Consider the following 20,304-nt stretch of genomic DNA (forward strand, 5'->3'; position numbering starts at 1 on the left):
ATCTAATATTCCATGACTACTGTTCAATCTCCATCTGCTAATAAAGATTATGTAAATGCTATGATAAGCATTAGAAAACCTACCCTACTAAATTGCGTCAAGAAGAGGGGCAAAATAGAACTCTGGAATATTAATAGCGTCCATAAAGATGTCAGTGAGCCTATTTTTGGATTCAGGATTACATAAAATACAACCACCGGGGACTGAATCGTGTTTAAAATGAGTGGGAGCAGCAGAAACAGCAGGTTCATTATTTATTCATAGCTCGTTCTCGGCTCCACTATTGTCACGGTCAAGGGAATCCGAATCATCTACAGCAGGGCATTGCGTGCTACGCGTGACGTCAACACGCGATTGCATTTACGTTTCACTTCCGCCGACCATATTTGGGTAATTGCAGTTGTTTTGTTTCCATGGCGACGGGTGTCATATTTCGGGACCGCTCGGAAGATGTTACCGAAGAAGATCGAAGCAGGAGCGAGCAGGAGACGAAACGTTCACATTAATTACAGAGCGGGATCACGTGCATGATGATAAGTGGCGTAGTAAGTCATTTAACGGTGCCAAAGCCTTTCTGGGAACAGCACACAGGGCATGTAATGACCACAGCCTGTTTGGTTTCGGTCCTCACGGGAGAAAAGCAATAACACCGCAGTGGATGCACTTAATGTTAATGTAACCACATTCAACCCAAACGAGCAACCCTATATTGTAATCTTGTTTGCATGTCAGGAAGCCTTTGTTGACGTTTTGCAACATCTGCCCAGTTTCCATGTCGTTGTATGTCAGAAGTGCAGTCTTGTTTTCATCAGTAGGGGGAGCTACAACTGAGAGCTTCTCTTCATTTTAGCAACCGCATAACACAAACTAGAAACTTGGCACTAAACAGAAAGAATTATAGAAATATCACGTGCAAACTACTTTTTTTAACATCATGTGTAATATTACCTTTACAAAATAAATAGAATACTCAATATTACTGTTTACTTATTTTAGTAAATGTATCTTTGTCTATTGTTATTCTATTAGGCACTGTTGTTAGTATTACCTCTTATAGATTTTATATTTTGTATTATTGTTTTTTATTCTTATGTTGTTGCAGTTTACCTTTTTATTTTAGTTTACTTTTTTTACAGTAAATATTTTACTTCCTGCCACAATAAAAGAGCAAACCAGTAGGATGTCGACATATAGATGGACAGACATTTATAAATGTAGTTAAATGTGCCATCTCCTTTTTTTATGTTGTTATTTATTAATAACCATCTTATATTAACTACTACTATTAACATCTCATTATTTATTATTATTATTAGTAGATTTTCTTTTGTTATCTCTCTAGAATATTAGATATCTTGCATTATCCTATAGTGACATATTTTTCTTTATTATTTATTATCAGTAGATTAACACGTGAATTGTGTTTGTCTTGCATTGTTGAAGTTAAGTCACATTGAAATAGTAAGAATATAACTTGATTACTTATATTATGTGTATATTTACTTCATTTACTTATTTTATTATCTTTTTTATTCTATTAGCATATATTGTTATTCACTTGTTTTTTTTCATTGTATTTAATGATTGTAATTTTGCTTTGTCGTACCAAAAGAGCCTATTAAATTGAAAAAATTGAATTGTGTACGTGATGTCTTGGTGCCAGGCTATTTTAGAGCAATGATGGATGGGCCTGTCAACAGCTCTGATGTCTACTGACTCACTCTTTGTCCACTTGTTCCACCAAACTGTGCATAGAGCAGTGTGGTGACCTCCACTGCCTGTTTCAGAGTTGTAAAATATCACAGAGATAGAGTTGTTCACAACCATCAACCAAGCCACAACCGCCCAACGAGATGTGAGCTGACGTGGAAGAGTTTTTATTCTATGGTTCGGGCGGATGATATTGCCTGCTGTTACTCTGTTGCTCTCAGTGGTGGAGGAAGTCAAAATCATGTACATTTTGTTTAATTTGAAAGTAAAGTAGTACTTGGGTATATGCACTTAGTTAGCCCTAGAGTCAGACTGAGTTTGTGTATGTGTCAGTGGTGGATAGTATTCATCTAGTTTAGTAAAGAGTGTAAAGAGTGTAAAACTCATAAATTGTATATATATATATATATATATATATATATATATATATATATATATATATATATATGCAGACACTGAAGCAGTTAAATTAAATTCAGCAAACATTTATTTTATTATTTAAACCTGTGATTTTCCTACCAGGACTAAGAGAACAGAGCACATTCCTCCAGTTTTGAAATCCTTACACTGGCTTCTAGGTAGTTACAGAAAAGATTTTAAAGTGTTGCTACTAACGTATAAATCACTGAATAGTTTAGGCCCAGAATACCTTCCCTGATATTTCTTAAAAAATATAAACCAAGTAGGGCTTTTACATCCATGGACTCAGGTCAGCTAGCACAGCCCAGAGTACAAACTACACATGGTGCAGTGATGCTGCAATGCAACTGGTATTTATCTTTTCATGTGCCAATTACAATGTTTTTATTCTATTTTATGTACTATTGTATTTTTTTGTTACTTATCGTTTAAATATATTACTGTCTGTTTAATTACAATTTTTTTGTACTTTTTAATCATATTTTATATATGGATTTTCCTTTGTTTTTATTTATGTGAAGCACACTGAATTGCCCCTGTACAAGAAACTGAGAAAGTCCTGTTAGTTACACTTTACCCTTAGTAAGTGGATCTGGTTTTTTATTAGATTTAAACTGCTTTTGGAATTATGAAATAACCTATAATGGTTTACTTATAAATAATAATATGATGCTTTTCAATATGGACTGACTACACAACAGTAAGCTTGTTGTTTCCATTTGGTGGAGCCTTAATCTAAGTCTCCATACTTGTTGTTTTGTTTTTGTCTCCGTCTATATACATTTAGCCTTTATTGTTGTTTATATGTATGTATGTTTTTATATTGCACCTTGAATAAATATGAATTGTAAAGCATTGACGTACCCTGACTAATTAATAAGATACTAAACATGGAGAAGCTTGCTTACTGCAGTGATGCTTCAGGATGAGATTACTCCCGGCAACACCAGCACTCTGTAATATGTCTCACATTGCCTGGTTACAGATCTCTATCTTTCTATTATTTGTTGTGTGCTCACTGTTTCCAGCTCTGTTATCTCATCCTCATACACCTCCTGACCACTCTGCTTCCTTTGCTATTCCCAAGGAAGTGCTATATTTACAGGAATAAATCAATGTCACACGGGTTTGGGAAGACGTGGTCACCTGACACGAGTAACGCTATGAGAGAGAAGCGTTATAACAGAGCCACAGATGGTGTTGTTGATGCGAACATGAACTCAAACAATACTGCAATGTTCCAGCTGGAGACGGTATAGTTAAGGATACAATAGGAAGATGATTAGGTACTTTATTTTGTACTATAATACTGCAAAGATTGAATTTCTTTGTACAGAATGTGTTTTTTAGAGAGACTTTGATAGCATATGATGCCAGTGAATGTGTCACAGCACGAATAACACTGAGAGCTTTTACTCAAATGGAGCCTGTTGTTGTGAGAGGGAGATGAAGATGAAGAGGGGGAGGGTTTAAAGCCAACGGCAGCACGCAATTGGTGCGCTAAAGTGATTGATTTGATATCTGTGAATGGAGTGGATGTGAGTCTGCGAAAGCATCACAATTTAATCCATTAACAAGGGAATGTTTTTTTGTGTATGTGTTCGATACACAGGAGGGGCATGTTCGGAAAGTAGAATGTTTTATAGTAAAACTATATATATATATATACGTATATGAGTAGAGACACTAATTGTTCTCATTATGTTTAGTACTTTTAAGGCATATTGTAACACTACTTGCAAGATTTTGACGTTCACTGAATAAATTATGACAAAATCTTCTAAACCATTGTTGTCAGAAAACAGGAAACATGATAATGCACCGTGTCCAAAATGGCAGAATGTAGCACATCGTTACACGTTTCTAGACATATTTTGACGTGTTTTTACAAATGTCTGAGATTATTTTGAAAGAAGAAAAAAGGGAAGGAAGGAAGAAGATTCAATGGAGCGGTGGTAAAAATAAAGTTTTAAGTCTAGTGTACTGTCTGCAGTGTGGTGGACGATGAGTCAAGATTGCGTCTGGAGCTGTCTGGTTTTGTGGGTATTTCCCAAAGATGTGGTATTGGATAATATACAGACAACACACTTTAACCTAAACTGCAGATTTGAATTAGATTAAAGACAATGAGAAAATATGACTGACTTGTTTACATCTTGTTTAACTAGTCAATGGGATATAAATTATGAAGGAGAAGCTGGTGTTCATCAAAAAATATTACACATGTTTTTACATGTTATTAGCAAGAGTTGTATCCTCATGATTGTTTGCACTTATTGTAAGTCGCTTTGGACAAAAGTGTCAGCTGAAAGAACTGTAATGTAATGTTATAACATGTGTGCGTAACTAAAGAGACAAAAAAACATACAGGACTGTCTCAGAAAATTAGAATATTGTGATAAAGTTCTTTATTTTCTGTAATGCAATTAAAAAAACAAAAATGTCATACATTCTGGATTCATTACAAATCAACTGAAATATTGCAAGCCTTTTATTATTTTAATATTGCTGATTATGGCTTACAGCTTAAGAAAACTCAAAAATCCTATCTCTAAATATTAGAATATCATGAAAAAGTATACTAGTAGGGTGTTCAACGAATCACTTGAATCGTCTAATTAACTCGAAACACCTGCAAGGGTTTCCTGAGCCTTGAAAAACACTCAGCTTGGTTCAAGTAAACTAAATCACAAGTATGGGGAAGACTGCTGATCTGACTGCTGTCCAGAGGACCATCATTGACACCCTCCATCAGGAGGGTAAGACACAAAAAGAAATGTCTCAAAGAGCAAGCTGTTCACAGAGTGCAGTTTCAAAGCACATCCACAAAAAGTCTGTTGGAAGGGGGAAATGTGGCAGGAAACGCTGCACAACCAAGAGAGATGACCGCAGCCTTAACAGCATTGTGAAGAAGAGTCGCTTCCAGAATTTGGGGGAGCTTCAAAGACAGTGGACTGAAGCTGGAGTCCAGGTATCAAAAGCCACTGTTCACAGACGTGTCCGGGAAATGGGCTACAATAGCCGTATTCCCATGGTCAAGCCACTTCTGAACTCAAGACAACGGAAGAAGCGTCTGACTTGGGCTATGGAAAAGAAGCACTGGACAGTTGCAGAGTGGTCCAAAGTCCTCTTTTCAGACGAAAGAAAGTTTTGTATTTCATTTGGAAGTCAAGGCGCCAGAGTCTGGAGAAAGGCTGGAGAGGAGCAAAATCCAAGTTGCTTGAAATCCAGTGTGAAGTTCCCACAGTCAGCGATGGTTTGGGGAGCCATGTCAGCTGCTGGTGTTGGTCCACTGTGTTTCATCAAGCCCAGAGTAAATGCAGTTGTGTACCAAGAGATTTTAGAGCACTACATGCTTCCGTCTGCTGAAAAGCTCTATGGAGATGAGGAATTAATTTTCCAGCATGATCTGGCACCTGCCCACAGTGCCAAAACCACCAGTAACTGGTGTACCGACCATGGCATTACTGTCCTCGATTGGCCTGCCAATTCCCCTGACCTGAACCCCATAGAGAATATGTGGGGTATTGTGAAGAAGAAGCTGAAAGACACCAGACCCAACAATGCTAATGAGCTAAAGGCCGCTGTTGAAGCATCCTGGGCATCCATAACACCTCAGCAATGCCACAGGCTGATTGCCTCCATGCCACGCCGCATTGATGCAGTAATCCGTGCAAAAGGATTACCAACCAAGTACTGAGTGCATTAATGGACATTTTCAAATGTTTGATTTTGTTTTGCTGTTATAAATCTTTTTTTTTACTTGGTCTGAGGAACTATTCTAATTTTTTGAGATAGGATTTTTGAGTTTTCTTAAGCTGTAAGCCATAATCAGCAATATTAAAATAATAAAAGGCTTGCAATATTTCAGTTGATTTGTAATGAATCCAGAATGCATGACATTTTTGTTTTTTTAATTGCATTACAGAAAATAAAGAACTTTATCACAATATTCTAATTTTCTGAGACAGTCCTGTAATGCTTGCTGTGCAAAAGGCGGTTTAATTGTTCTTACCATGACTTCAGACACACACATAACAAGAGCTCTGCAAGAAGAAAGAAATACTATAAAATCAATAGATAGAAATACCTCAAAAGAAACAGACAAATCCAACAATTAAATCAATATGGCACCTCATCTTGTAATAAATGTATTATTATTGTACCACACACACCCCCTTTCTCATATATGTACATACGCTATATTGTTTTTTATTATTGTTTTAACCTAATGGTATATAGTACTCTTTTTTATATTTTATATTTCTTATGTGACTGCTGAGCTGAACTGCTGTCTCTCTCAAACCCATTTCATTGTACCGTTGACCCTGTGTTAACCTACATATGACAAATACAACTTGGACTTGAACATAAACATCAGTTTAAAAAGATGTCGGTCTTCACATGGAGTTTTACTGTAATTATTTCCATTCACTACACTTTCATTAACCTGTCTTGTAGGGTGGGTGGCAGTGGCTTGGGCCAAGATAAAGTTATAATATTGTTTGACACCAATAAAAGAATATGCAGCAAGTAAGCCTTTCTACAACTTGTTTCTTTGAAGATGATCTTGAACATCTTTTGTTGAACAAATTAACATGCTCTGGATACTCGGTCTGCATATCCAGTCTGGTATATATTTTTTCACAGTGTCATTATCAAAACTTATTGTTCTTGGCAGGGACAATTCCCTCTTAAAGGATTAAAGTGTCAAACGGGGCTGCACCATGTGTGTTCATGTACTGAGTGACATCTCTGGCTGCCTTCCTGCAGGCGCAGAGGAATTCAGCTGAAAGTCTACACCTGCAGAGGGAAAACCTCTGAACGGTCTCAGCTACAGACGTCCAGGAACCCGCCTGTTTTATGAAATATGTCTGCTTGTGGGTTTAGTTCTGCTTTATTAACCCCAAATGCCTCCCTTAAAATTTGTCATCTATGTTAAGAGTGACTGTGACGCACGGTCCCCCCCGACCTCCCCTCAGATGCGAGACATAAATCACAGCAGAACCAAATTAGAATCTAAAAAAAGGAACAGAGTGGGATATTTCGGTGAGCCTCTAATAACTCAGCTGCTTGTTCTCGGTGGAACAGTTGAGATGGTACCGTGTAAAAACCCAACTGAGCTTCTGATAATGAGAAAAACCTGAGATATAATAAAAGGTGCACAGCATGGGTGGGTGGTTCTGGAATAAAAGGATACTAAAAATTAGAGGCTAACAGCACCCAATTGTTTTTATTTCTTGGATATGATATTGCAGTTCAGTTGAGACTTTGGCACTGATATTTGTAAAGTTATCCACAGGTACATTTTGTTGCCATTTTGGCACAGTTCATATGTCTATATCAAATGCATCAGTCATGCACAACTTAAAACATTAACATAAACATTTAAGAGAGAGTGAAAATTAATGTAGCATTATATTTCCAAGGGTTGTTTTCAGTGCTTTAAGAGTTTAACTTCATGTCCCCACAATGACCTTTAAACAGACACATTTCAGTTTTATAAGAGCAGACCAGCCAGATGTAGTTACAACAGGCCACACTAGAGGGAAGCAGCAGGGGAGACGTTCAGATTCAGGTTTCTGGAACTTTCTGAAACCTCCATCAGATACTATTCTTAGAAAGTATTTTGTGCATGTGTGTTTTAGTTATTATGTGTTATAAATCAAGTAACCACTTTATTAAGGAGAGACAATAAAATTGGATTTCACAGCAGCTAAAGCTACATGTAAGTTGTAAGATTTACTGCATCAAACTTCCTCCACCTGAAATAATAAGGTTTCCGCTCTCTGTGAATTTGTCTGAGAAAAGTAATGGTGTGTTTCTCCTTCAGTTTTGTAATTATGAGTAATAGACACACATGGGATACATCTGCACAAACATCTCAATGTAACTTTGAGGGCCAATAGACTTTGGGGTACAGGATGAAATATAAAATATGAAAGTTACACTCAGTCTTACCAGTTGAAAGGTAAATAGCCTAAAGGGATTAAATGGGAAGTGATGACTAGACATGACTGGAAAATAAGACGATAACATGTTGTCAGACAAACATTCATACCCTAAATGTTTGATTTTGAACTATACAGTAGGTGTTAAATCACTTTGTTTTTGTCACTTGTAGGCTGCACGTTTTATTTGAGTGCTTAAAAGAGTCATTTTGGGATGTTGACAAACTCAATTCCCTGTATTTTGGGGTTTCACAGTCATTTAACACGTTAAACATCTCCTGAAAGTAATGAGGATCGAAGCCACATCCTTCCCCATGCTTTAAATAATCTCAAGAAGTGTGTTCTGAGGGATATACATGTAATTTACCGCCAATAAAGACAAATGATAGCATGTGCTGCAGGGTTAAGTGACCCAATGTCAATGGGTTCGGACCCCTGAAAAGAAAAGAGGATAAATCTGAGGGGGTCACAAGATGATTACATGTTTATGAGAAAGAAAGTATTTCTGTTGGGATGTGGATCTCATTGTAAAGTTCTTGATACTAATACAATCTTTCAAACAAAACAATCTGAGAAGATAAACTCACTCACACCTCATGTCCTCATTTGTGAGGAGGGGTCACAAGCAAAAAGGTTGTGAGCAGTGCCACACTATAAGTCCTCCAAATGCTCCCATTGTACCTTTAGAGACTCTAGGAACCACAAGTAACCCTGCATTCTGGGAGCGCAATGCTCTAGTTGGGTTATAAAGTACTATGAGATCATTAGATAAACTGGAGCCAGTGCAGAGCAGCTAAGACAGGAGTAATATGATCTTGATTCCTAGTTCTTGTCAATATACGAAGTAACAAATATATATCTATATATATATATATATATATATCTATAATTACTTTTCAGATTAAGATTATTCATACAACAAAACATGAGGATCTTATAAATTATGATGCAGTGCTTTACTATTAAACTCACCAGTAGTAGTATTTAAAATTGGCTGCGCATTGACAATTTACAACATAGAGTTTCTGCATAACAAGTATTCTTTTACTGCTACTCATTATGCAGAATAGCCCATTTAGGAATAATGTACTGTATATTATGTTGTTGTATTATAATCAGTAATGCAAATGGTAAAGGTGGGGAAATGTTTAAATGTGTTATATACTGCTAGCTCTCAAATTACCTCCCGGGATAAATAAATTCATACTTAATCTATAATAATATATCATATTTAATTTGTTGATTATATTTGTTATTACTAATCTGCAAAGTCACTAAAGTTATCAAATAATTCTAGTGGAGTAAAAAGTGCCTTTGTCTATGTAATGTAGTAGAAGTAGCAGTGGCAGAAAATGAAAATACTCAAGTTAAGTACAATAACCTCAAAATTGTACTTAAGTACAGCAGTTGAGTAAATGTACATAGTTACTATCAACCACTGCAAATAAGTTACCAATTGGACTGATATTAAATGTTGGCTCAATGGCTGCACTTTGTCAGCCTCACCTTCTGTGAAAAAATAAAACACCTTCAGCCAAGACGAGTGTATGTGTGTTTATAGCCATAACTTTATTATTGACTGGTTTTATGGCTGTAGGCGTGTATTTACTCTCCATGTCTATCTCTCTATCGTGCTGAAACTTTCCTCTCTTCCAGTTTGTGTATGTTATTTGGTTGCTAGGGGTGGAGCAAACAAACCTCTGTCTTCAGCCCTCCTCTTACATTATTTTCATCCATGCTTACGTGTGGGGCAGCAGTTCCGCATTCCTGAGCCCTCACAGACAAGATCACAGAGTACTTAAACGGGCTGATGCAACGGCTCCACTTTAGTCCCAAAACCTGCACCCGACTCCTCAGAGCGTCCCAATATTACTGCGGATTTTTGGACGCACAACAGGTAAGACTGTGAGCCGTCGAGCTGTGTTGCTATTGTTTTCTCCTCTCTTTGTTTTTGTGCTAGTAGTTAGCTAAATGTTGTTACAAGCATGACATAATTGCACATTTTTTGCACTTTTCTCACCACGTTGTTTGAGACTCAACACGCTGGATTTGGTTTGTCACACGAGTTTTTAATATTAATATATGAAGATGTATTTCCACTTATTCAATAAAAAAAAAAAAGTCTTACGTTTTAATAGTTTTAAAGTTTTCCGTGCTCTTACCGCAGAAGTCAATTCTTTGCTAATACGTTGTTGTTACAACTGTTGTAGCAACGGTCGCTTTACAGCTCGTTATGTATAGACCTGTTAGCTAAATTGCACACCAGCTTGTGTCGGACAGGAGGTATTTTCATCTCGGGAGTTTTAATTTCAGTGTTGCTAAACAGGAGAAGTGTCGGTTAGCCTTGTGAAGAAAATTATGTAACGCTACACACGCCGCACACTGTGGGGTTTCTATGTAACTGCAAGCTAAGCTAGTCTGCTGCACCAAACTGCACGCAGTCTGCAAGGTTTTACACTTTCACACTAAAGAAACATGTGATTTAAATATTGTAACCGCTGTACAGTCATGCCATAGGTCTAGTATGTTGTAACATTAGAATCGGTTAGCTCGGACAGTTCATCTACCTTTGTCCAACTATTTACTTGAGAGTAAACACTTTGCATGCAGCTGCAAGGATGCATAACAAGCTAATAATACCAGATTTGCAAAATGACTAAGATAGCAGCGTGTCTCTGCTGGTATGGACGGATAATTCATAATTAGGGCTGCAACTAATGATACATTTTTATTATCAATTAATGTATGCATCAATTATTTCTTTATTAAATAATTAAGTTGATTAACTAAACAAATGACAATCATAATTTTCCAGAGCCCAAGGTGATGTCTTCAGATAGTTTGTTTTGTCAGATCAACCACAAAGATATTTAATTTACAATGACATAACATTGAGAATCAGGAACTAGAGAATGTTTGCCATGACAATTCACTTATACTAATAATCGATTATGAAAATGGTTTGTTTCAGCTCTCGTAACAAAACTAACACATACTATGAATAGTAATACATATCATATTACCTCTCTACAGCGTCCAAACACAGTTGCATCATTGACAGAAGACGACTGACAAGTTTTCTCTGAGTAAGTATTATGTGCATGTAAAACAGTTTTCGATTGAATTACTCAGGGAGGCTCTCGGGTATTTCCTTCGGCTGCATGAATAAAATGACAAACTTTTTGTTTTTGCATAGCTGGTTCACCTTGAAACATAAGTGATGTAAATTAATTGTGACCATCGTAGTGCACATGCTCTGTATGTTTAACTGCACATGCTCTGTATGTTTAACTGCACTGGATAAGGGAAACTCTTTGTGTGTGTGTAGGCCTCATATGTGAATTTGCATACTACAAACATACTTCAATGTTACACTTCTTCTCGATCACCACAGCAATCCTTTGCTTTCCCTGTGCTGTTGTGATGAGCTGGTAAATATTATCCTCTTGTCCACATGAGGGTCTTTAAAAAAGATTTACACATGACTGTGAAACAGTAACTCTATCTAGACCAGAGTTAGCGTTAGTTATCTGCCCTTGTTGGCCTGAATGTTAAAGGCCAATCATGGAATGGGAAATATGATGGTCGGGGCGGATCATGTGCATGTGTGTGGGTTTGTGACTTACAAGTTCATAGGTTCAGTGTTTTCCTATATAGTGAGTGCATGCTCTTCAGCTGGCGCTGTGCTCGCTTGTACAACTACATGCCATACTATATGCGTTTCCTTTGTGTCTTTATCTGTGTTTGCGTGTGTCTAAGTGAAGGAGCGAATGTTGCAGAGGGTTTAAATGTCCCAGCGCCTGCCCGGGCACATCCATAGGATGGTTTCTGCATAAGTGGAACGCTGCAGTGGATTAATGGGGAAGGGCTGGCGAGCCGACAAGCAGCGCAGGGCCGACAGGGCTGAGAGACTGGACGTGGGCGCACAGGGTTTATTTTAAGTAGAAATGCCTTCCAGTGCGTCTCTGGAGAGCTAGAATTGCCAAGCTGCACCCCAGTACACTGAATAGACAGCAGACGCATTGCAGGCGAGCGAGCCAACTATGCAACAGCCAGGCTCAATGATACTAATACTAATGCTGGGGGAGCAGCTATTCAGTGTATCAAATGATCAGTATCACATTGTAGTCTCATAAGCTTTTGCACATGGTTTGTAAAAACAGTGTGTCAGGACAGACTAGATGTGCACTATGGAAGCAAACACCCAAATGTCCAAAGGTGTAACTGAGAGAAGAGCCATTAAAGCCAGTGTTTTTTGTTTTGTTTTTAAGAAAAGACACTTGTTTAGTCTTGTTCAGTATGTGCTTGATGTGCAGCAGATGAGGAAATATCAGAGGACAAAGTATGAAACGGTATTAAAGTGACAAACACATGTTACATAATAACAGCGATTGCTTCAGCAGGCGGCATTAAATCAGATTTTCTGGACTTGGTTGGCCAATATCTTATTGTCCGGGATTGCACATAACTTGCCTTGGATTTGTCACAGACGTGAAGTCCATACGTTAGAAATGGCTTTTGTCTGCATTTTGTATTTTGATTCATTTAATCCATGTCTGAGCCAAGCCAGAGCTCAGTGCCATGCAAAGTCTAATCCTGATTTACAACTTGGAGAAAAATAGTAACAATATAATAATTCAACCAGGACCACCCAGATGCCGAATATAGATGTGTGACTGTTTGAATGGCATGAAGCAGGCAAAGCAGGAATCCAGCCAAAGATCACATAGTAATGTTTGAATGAAGGCAGTCACAGTCCTCATGCCATATGCATATCTGCAGGTGCTTTGTGTTTCCATTTGGCTGAAAATGTATTCATTCTTAAACTGAAGTCCACATTAAAATGCAATAGTTAAACTACCTGCTCTCCTGTGTTATTTCATTAATAACCTCTGCATGCTCTGTACTTCAGCTCGCTCACTGCTGAGACATCCAAACTGTAATTGTGAGGGGAAATTAAGCTTGCTCATTGCCGCTGCAGCTGAGGGTCTCATCACCATTGACAATATTGCAAGGTTAAATGTTAATAATTGCGGAAATTGGAAAGGTTCCTTCTGTTTGTGGCAGCCATTTAGTCTATAAGAATGGCCAAAAGAGAAATGAAAGCTCAAATGAAAAGGTTTCTGTTGTGATAATCACTTCCACTCCCACACACCATCACCCCTGAGTTTAATGGTCAGAGATGACCTCGGCATGATCAAGAACAGCCATTATTACACTGCCTGTGTCTTGTTCCTCCAATGAAAATATAATGAGGGGTTGGAGGAATGTTGATACTGTATATTTGGACTGTCCCGTCCTCGAGGAAAGTCGGTGCCAAATTCCCTGGTTTCCTCAGAGGATTGCGAAAGGCTGTAACTCAACACACAGCCTGACTGAGTGCAGACGATAATGATGATCACTGAGACCTTGGCCAGAGATTTAGAGAGCATGCCTTGGCCCGAGCCTTTGCGCTCATTGTTCACTCTCAGCGCTCGTGTGGAGTTGAGAGCGGTGGAAGCTGTTTGCAAGAGTTTTGCAAGATGCTGGTGTGTGGGCCATGCAATGCCTTATTAGTCCAAAATTAGACTTTAATAAAGTACTCTGACAAAAAAGTTAAATAGCATCTTGGAAAGTGTGCATGTCTTTCCCGTAATTTAACATACGGGTGATTTAAAGTTGAAAGTGTCTGGCAGCAAGTACTTAACTTGGTCTCAGGCAAAGATAAATTAGCAAACAAATACTTTTGACTCCTGCTTTTTAGTCACCAAAATGAATGCGCGAGTAGAGGTTAGCTGTAAGTGGGCTGCAGTATATAAAAGGTAATGAGTAACCTTTGAAACCCCCTTATAACCCCCCACCCCTCTCCTTCACCGTCTCTATAGGGGATGAGGATAATAGGGCCTCCAGTCGGGCTGCTGGCTATTGGTAAGGGGCTGAATTCCTCAGCACTGCTAATTGCTCTCAGGAATGACTCAGGAAATGGACACATTTGGTCGAGCTGAAGACAGATCGAGCAAAGAAACCAGCGGATTGTAGATATACTGTACAGTATAAGACACACTGACTGCCTGCACATTACATATAGGAACCCTCACACACACCTCCCGCTATCTACGGCTCACATATAGTTAGATTAGTTTTGGACTGAAGCCAGAACCTTCGTTGAGTACGGTCCTATATTTCATAACTAATACATGACATTTCCGCTCCCCGCCCTTGGCTTCAGCTCGTCTCCTCTCAGTCAACCCTGAGAGGCAGCGGTGCTGGGCTGTGTAGGTGTCTGTGTTTGAGGCCAGTGTGGGCCTAAAATCTGTGGCACTGGCTTTTCTGCTCGACTGCAAAAGCACAGTAACGGCGTTGCATCATCAAACGCTGACCACTAATCCTCAGCTGCAGGCTGCTGACAGAAAGAAATGAGAGAAAAATACCCCCCTTTTGAAAAATGTAAAAATCACTTTGACTCATGCTTTTGGGTATAATTACGCAGTGTGAGACATGCATCAGCAAACTTTCCCTGTGTTGCACAGATGAGACTTCTTTAGGGTTTCACGTCTTGAGGCTTGACGGGCTGTTGAATTCGCAAGGGGGATTTCAAGACACTTGAAGGCAGGTTGAAAGAGACGGAAAGCTTAAACATAAAACAAACTTTCTGCTCTACTTAAAAGTCACAAGCGAGGCACGTCAAGAGTTTGTTATGCGATTGAGTTTACAACAGTACTATGAATGGTCTGGAATGGTGTGTAACTCACTTTTATGTTTCATAATTGAAGGCTTCTCCCTCCAGACATAATTTCACCTTTTGTTTTAGAGGCACAACCCCCTAGAGGTTTTTATTTCTTACTTGTGTGATCTAATGTTGCAGACAAATATGAGGTTTATGCATGTTTATATACTGAAGTGTACTGCGTGTGTGTGGAGGTCTGGTCTCAGCTGCACGCCTCAACAAGCCATAGCATGGAATAGGGGCTTTCCTTGCAATATGTCTGACAGAGCAGGCTTGCATTACAGTGTACTGCATACAAGCCAGTCTGATAGACATAATATACGATTATTCCTGAATTAACTTGTTTTTTTAGAGTCAATTTCCATTGAAAAAATGTGTGTCCAGGACTGAGCATAATCTGAGTCTGTAAACCGGTCCCGAGTGTCTGGCCAACTTGGATATTGGACCCCATTTTGGCTCTGAGAGTGGTTTGCTCAGTCATTCCTAATGGCCGCTTCAGTTCCTGTGGCTGTTCTCTCAGCCCAGGGGTTAGTTTGCATTGCATCTTCTGAATACCAGCACAGTTATTGGTCAGCAATGAGCAATGTAAGAAAAAACATGGCATACTCTTTTGTCACAAGTCATCAGGTCTGATGTGAAACTTGGACTAAAGACTGTATATTAAATGAAGTGGTTCACTTCAGCCCGAGAATTTCTACTTTTGTCGGGCTATTATTTAAGAGCTTTCTCTCTCATTCAGTCCTGGATTAGCTGCCATATGGTTTGTCTTGTTCTTAGACAGCCTCTCTGCAGAAAGGCCTTGGCACCTTCCAGTCCTCCGCCTCTCCCGGGAGTTTGAGAAAGAGGGAATTTTGTCTGAGAGAGATTTTTTTTTACCAGGGCAGTCTTGTTCTTTTCCTCTCCAGCAAAAACAACAGGCTGCTGCCAAGTGCAGTGTAAATGGGAGTATACATACAGTGGGAGAGAGGGAGGGAGGGGGCAGTCGGGATTTAAATAATAAAATGCCTCATTGGACACTGGCTCCACACACCAACTTGTCCTTGGAGCGAATAAATCATGCGGACAGGGGCTGGGTAAGGAACGGGTCAAAAGCAGTGTGGAGATGTGACAGAATCCTGACAGTCTATGTACTGTACACTTAATGTTTTAGGTAATTAATGAAGGAATTTGAGATGCTACAGTAATCTCCCCTCAAGTTAAAACTTACAAGGTGTAACGTAAAAGAGGGTCAATCATTTAGAGAAGCAACACTTGTGCTTCAGAATCGTTTCCCGCTATAAGTGTGCTGATTTGGTTTCCACCATAGCTCGACAGTAAACTCCAGTCCAACTGCAAAAACACTTTGAAACCAGCCCATAACCAGGGTGGAGTACATTAGAATAAAGTTACATAACCTTTTCTTTTTTTTTTCATTACCTCCTCTATGACTTTTGAAATAAAGCAAGTCTTTCAGCCCTGCAAAAAATATGAAAAAAGTAGCAAAGAAAGAAAAACTTGGTTTTAGCTTACAATACAGTCGGCCTGTCAGCTAGTCACCCACCAGCAAAGTCAGCTGTTTCCGCAGCGCCTCACAATACTCGTCTTTGTTGGTTCCATATGAGAGGGGCTTTGTTCGGTTTGTGCCCAACCTGTAGAGGTTCAGCTTCATACTCTGCAGGCAAATGTGAATTAAGCTGTTAATGTAGAAGTCACACTGATATCAATCTTTTTACGCCTCGTAGCTTTGGGTTTGTCGGGTAATCCCAGCTGCCATTTTGTCAGAGTGCCCAAGTTATTGAAGTATCACTTGTTCAGTTGTATCAGTCATGCAGGGGTTTTGTTCATAACGAAATTTGATCCGCAAAGTGTTCTGTTGTAACATTTCAGCAGCAGAAAATGTGTAATGGCAGCTAAATGTTTGCCTCCATTACCTATCTTTTACCTACTGGATATTCTTTACTTTACTAAATGTATTTATATTTCTACATAAATACTGAACAGTAAGAGAAACACTTTCTAGTCAGACTTTTGTAAAATTCTGTGGTCTCCCTCTCCTCAGAGATTGCAGGGATGGGCAGGGTACAGGCGGCTCATGTTTCACCGTTCCCATCTGTAACATTTGTTTTTTATTTGGCCATCAGAGGTTTTCCAACTCTTGGTCTTACAGTAATTAGAGACGTCTTAATTCTCCAGCCACTTCCTTTAAGCCTGCACAAATTCTTCTTTTTCTCCTCTGTTCCTCATTCCTCCCTGATTACATTAAAAAAGTGCTGTGGTCAACCGCCATTAAAACCACCCAAAATTGTTGAAAGAGGGTGGCAGTGGAATGCATGAGCGTTACCCGCTCTGTTGACAGGAGTGCTTTTGATATCCTTTGAATCCTCTTTTACGAAAACCGAACATTCAAGACAAAAAAACACTCTGTAAATTATTAGAAGCATAAGTGTAGATAGTCCTGTATTTATGTGATCATACCGACGGGTTTCACGGCTTCCCTTTGCATGTGAAACTACAGAGATGAGTGTGTAGCTGCCGACAGAGTGAAGTTTGTTTTTTCACCGGCTGCTGACTAAGAAGATAACACAGCTGTCAAAGCTGTCAACGTTTGAATGCGTTCTTGGAAACGGTAACCCGTATCTAGAGAAAAATGTTTGATGACAAGGACAGAAGATGTTAATCTTTTTGTGGATGGAATGCAAAAACTAGAAGATCACAATAAACATAAAATATTATCTGCAATATTATAATTGAAGACATATAAATGTATTTGCTTGTGTGACAACCAGAGAGTAGAAGAACAAAGGTTAATCTATAAAAAATATTCCCCCAAAATAAAAACTGCTGTCCCTGTCCTGCTCCACAGACTCAATAACTCTTTTGTCCCCCTTTCATACACTTCAAACCATTAAACAAAAACAGTGGCAATGTTGCAGTGTTGTAAAATTACTTTTGTAATTATTTACAACAGTCTGTATTTTACATTTGCATTTATAATGTACAGCCTTTATCGCTTATTTTATCTATCTATCTATCTCTCTCTCTCTCTCTCTCTCTCTCTCTCTCTCTCTCTCTCTCTCTCTCTCTCTCTCTCTATCTATTTATCTATACTATACTATATTATACTATACTATACTATACTATGAAGTATAAAATGTGTGTGTACATTTTGCTTTCCAAAAGTCTGCGACTTCATTCTCTCGTCCTGATCATTTCCTTTGTCTTTTGTCTCCCTCCATAGCGGCGGTGGTGGCCGGGTCGGATATGATGCCGGGACAGATACCTGACCCTTCGCTGGCGGCGGGCTCCCTGCCCTGCCTGGGCCCGCTGGCGGGCATCTCGGCCACCACGCTCACTGATCAACTCAAGCTGGCTGATTTCCGTCAGCTTGGCACCATGCTGTCCCCGCTCCATTTCCTGGGGAGGCTGGGGAAGAGGCCACTGGCCATCAAGACAGAGGTGAGGGGGGAGAGAAAAGAGGAAATAGTGCAGCAGTAGGGTGTGTGAAAGATGAACATCAAGTCAGAGAGTATAAAGAAGAAGAGGGTTGCTTCATAAGCTGATAATATAGTATGAGACTATGGTATGTTCATTTTTACCCCTCTAGTGCTCACAACAAGAACTACTGTAGAGGTTGCACAACATCGTTTTCATCTAGGCGATCACTGCTAAAAGTAATGTATTGACCATTGTGTTTTCAGATGGATGAAGATGATGAAAGGAGGAAACGGAGACGAGAGAAAAACAAAGTAGCAGCAGCGCGATGCCGAAACAAAAAGAAGGAACGGACTGACTTCCTTCAAAGGGTGAGTTCATGACACAGCATTGCATACTGATGAGCAGAGTACTAAGAGCCAAGAATGTGACTTCAGTGAAACTGAACAGCTTATTAGAGCCATTCAACCCAACAGAGCGAACACAATCAGGCCAATACAAGCCTGGTTTACACAATCAACATTACTGCACCTGCATAATGTAAAGTCATTGGTGTCAGATCTACGGCTGTAACAAATGTTTGGTTTTTTTTACATTTGAAGCTAAACACTAACAAATATGGATTGAAGTGGAATATTTTTGCTAGATTAAAACATGTTGTGAATTTCAGAAATGAATAAATTATCTTTTTTTCCATAAATTGACTCTTCAAAAAAAGCTACGCAGCATTTAAACGTTGATTAAGAATTCGAATGAAGCTTTTAACGTATACAGCTCTACACATATCATTTTCCAGAAGTGATAGAAAGTGACAGGTATAAGATTAAATCATTTAAAAATACACTGAACAATGTATTTGTCCAATTGTATCTAATAATTCAACATCTCTGTTCAGGAATCCGAGCGTCTGGAGGTGGTGAACTCCGACCTGAAGGCCCAAATCGAGGAGCTCCGTATGGAGAGGCAGCAGCTAATGGTGATGCTCAATCTCCACCGGCCCACCTGCATAGTGAGGACCGACAGTGTCAAAACCCCCGAGAGCGAGGCCAACCCGCTGCTGGAGGAGCTGTCCACCGACGCCAAGTGAAACCAGGAAACCAGGGACGCAGAAGTCCCTGACGCCCAAACTAGCATCCCCATGGCAGTCATTTAAAATGAAAATCATAACTGGCAATACATTTCTAAACAAGCACTTGAGCTCCAAGCTGAAGACTTTTGGAGACTCTGCCCAAAGACCTGAGGTTGTAGGGCTTCCTTAGTACTGCTACATGAGCTGGCTCTGTCCATTGGAGGACTGGTAATACCCAGTTTCATCTCCGCATTAAGTGTTGTTGTTGACACCCGCTGTGCCTAATGTTACGTCAACCATCTCTACATAAAAGGGACCAATGGGAACAGTAGAGTACGACTGGAAACAACGCTGAGGAAACACACTAATATCAATATGGTGCTCTGTTACAAAAGCCCTGAGTAGATTGTGTGGCATTGTTTCAATGCAGGGGCCCACAAAGGCTTCTGCAGCTTTCCTATGTATGCTAGCCGAATTATACAGGTGTAGAGTTAGGATACAATACTCAATACAAGTACACCAGACGGAGAAGAGATTTTTTTGTTTTTGTAATGTTTATTTCTATACCCTGCCTCGACGATGGCAGTTACCGGTTGATCCGATTTGTGGTGACGCTGGCGTCATGAAAAGCACATATACACAAAATGTTTACACCCTTGTTTTTTGGACTTGTTGTTTGTCCATTATTGTACTTGTTTTATACTGCTTTGTATACATAAACATATATGAAATTGCTTGTTAATCACTTGATGTGATTTGTCTTTTCAACCTTTTCCAGTCTGTCTGTCATGTTGTGCTGTCAAACAGCTGTGAAAACAAGCAGAAATCTTTTCAGCTGAGCAGTATTTCAATGTCTGTTCTGGACCTTTATCTGCTATGTATGACTCTGTTACCTGAATAGAATAAATTTTATTTTCTAACTACAAGAAAGAGCATGTCGTATGTTTTTACTCCGTCAGACGTGCACTATCAAGTGTTTTTCAGTGCAATGAGTCCTTGTATTAGTTCCTCCCAGTCATGAAGTTGAGCAATCATGT

The 20,304-nt window shown here is 39.2% G+C and overlaps 1 protein-coding gene across 1 annotated transcript; it reads left to right on the top strand.

The window, feature by feature from the left end:
* Window positions 1-9,846: 9,846 nt before the first annotated feature.
* LOC115003720 (jun dimerization protein 2-like) lies at window positions 9,847-20,193 on the top strand. The gene is made up of 5 exons (XM_029425620.1): window positions 9,847-9,978; window positions 11,115-11,167; window positions 18,005-18,222; window positions 18,465-18,569; window positions 19,094-20,193. Exons 3-5 carry the CDS (start codon window positions 18,028-18,030, stop codon window positions 19,283-19,285), a joined length of 492 nt encoding a protein of 163 aa, XP_029281480.1. The 5' UTR covers window positions 9,847-9,978; window positions 11,115-11,167; window positions 18,005-18,027; the 3' UTR covers window positions 19,286-20,193.
* The last annotated feature ends 111 nt before the right edge of the window (window positions 20,194-20,304 follow it).

Source organism: Cottoperca gobio, chromosome 24 (assembly GCF_900634415.1).
Source record: "Cottoperca gobio chromosome 24, fCotGob3.1, whole genome shotgun sequence".
Lineage (NCBI taxonomy): Eukaryota > Metazoa > Chordata > Actinopteri > Perciformes > Bovichtidae > Cottoperca > Cottoperca gobio.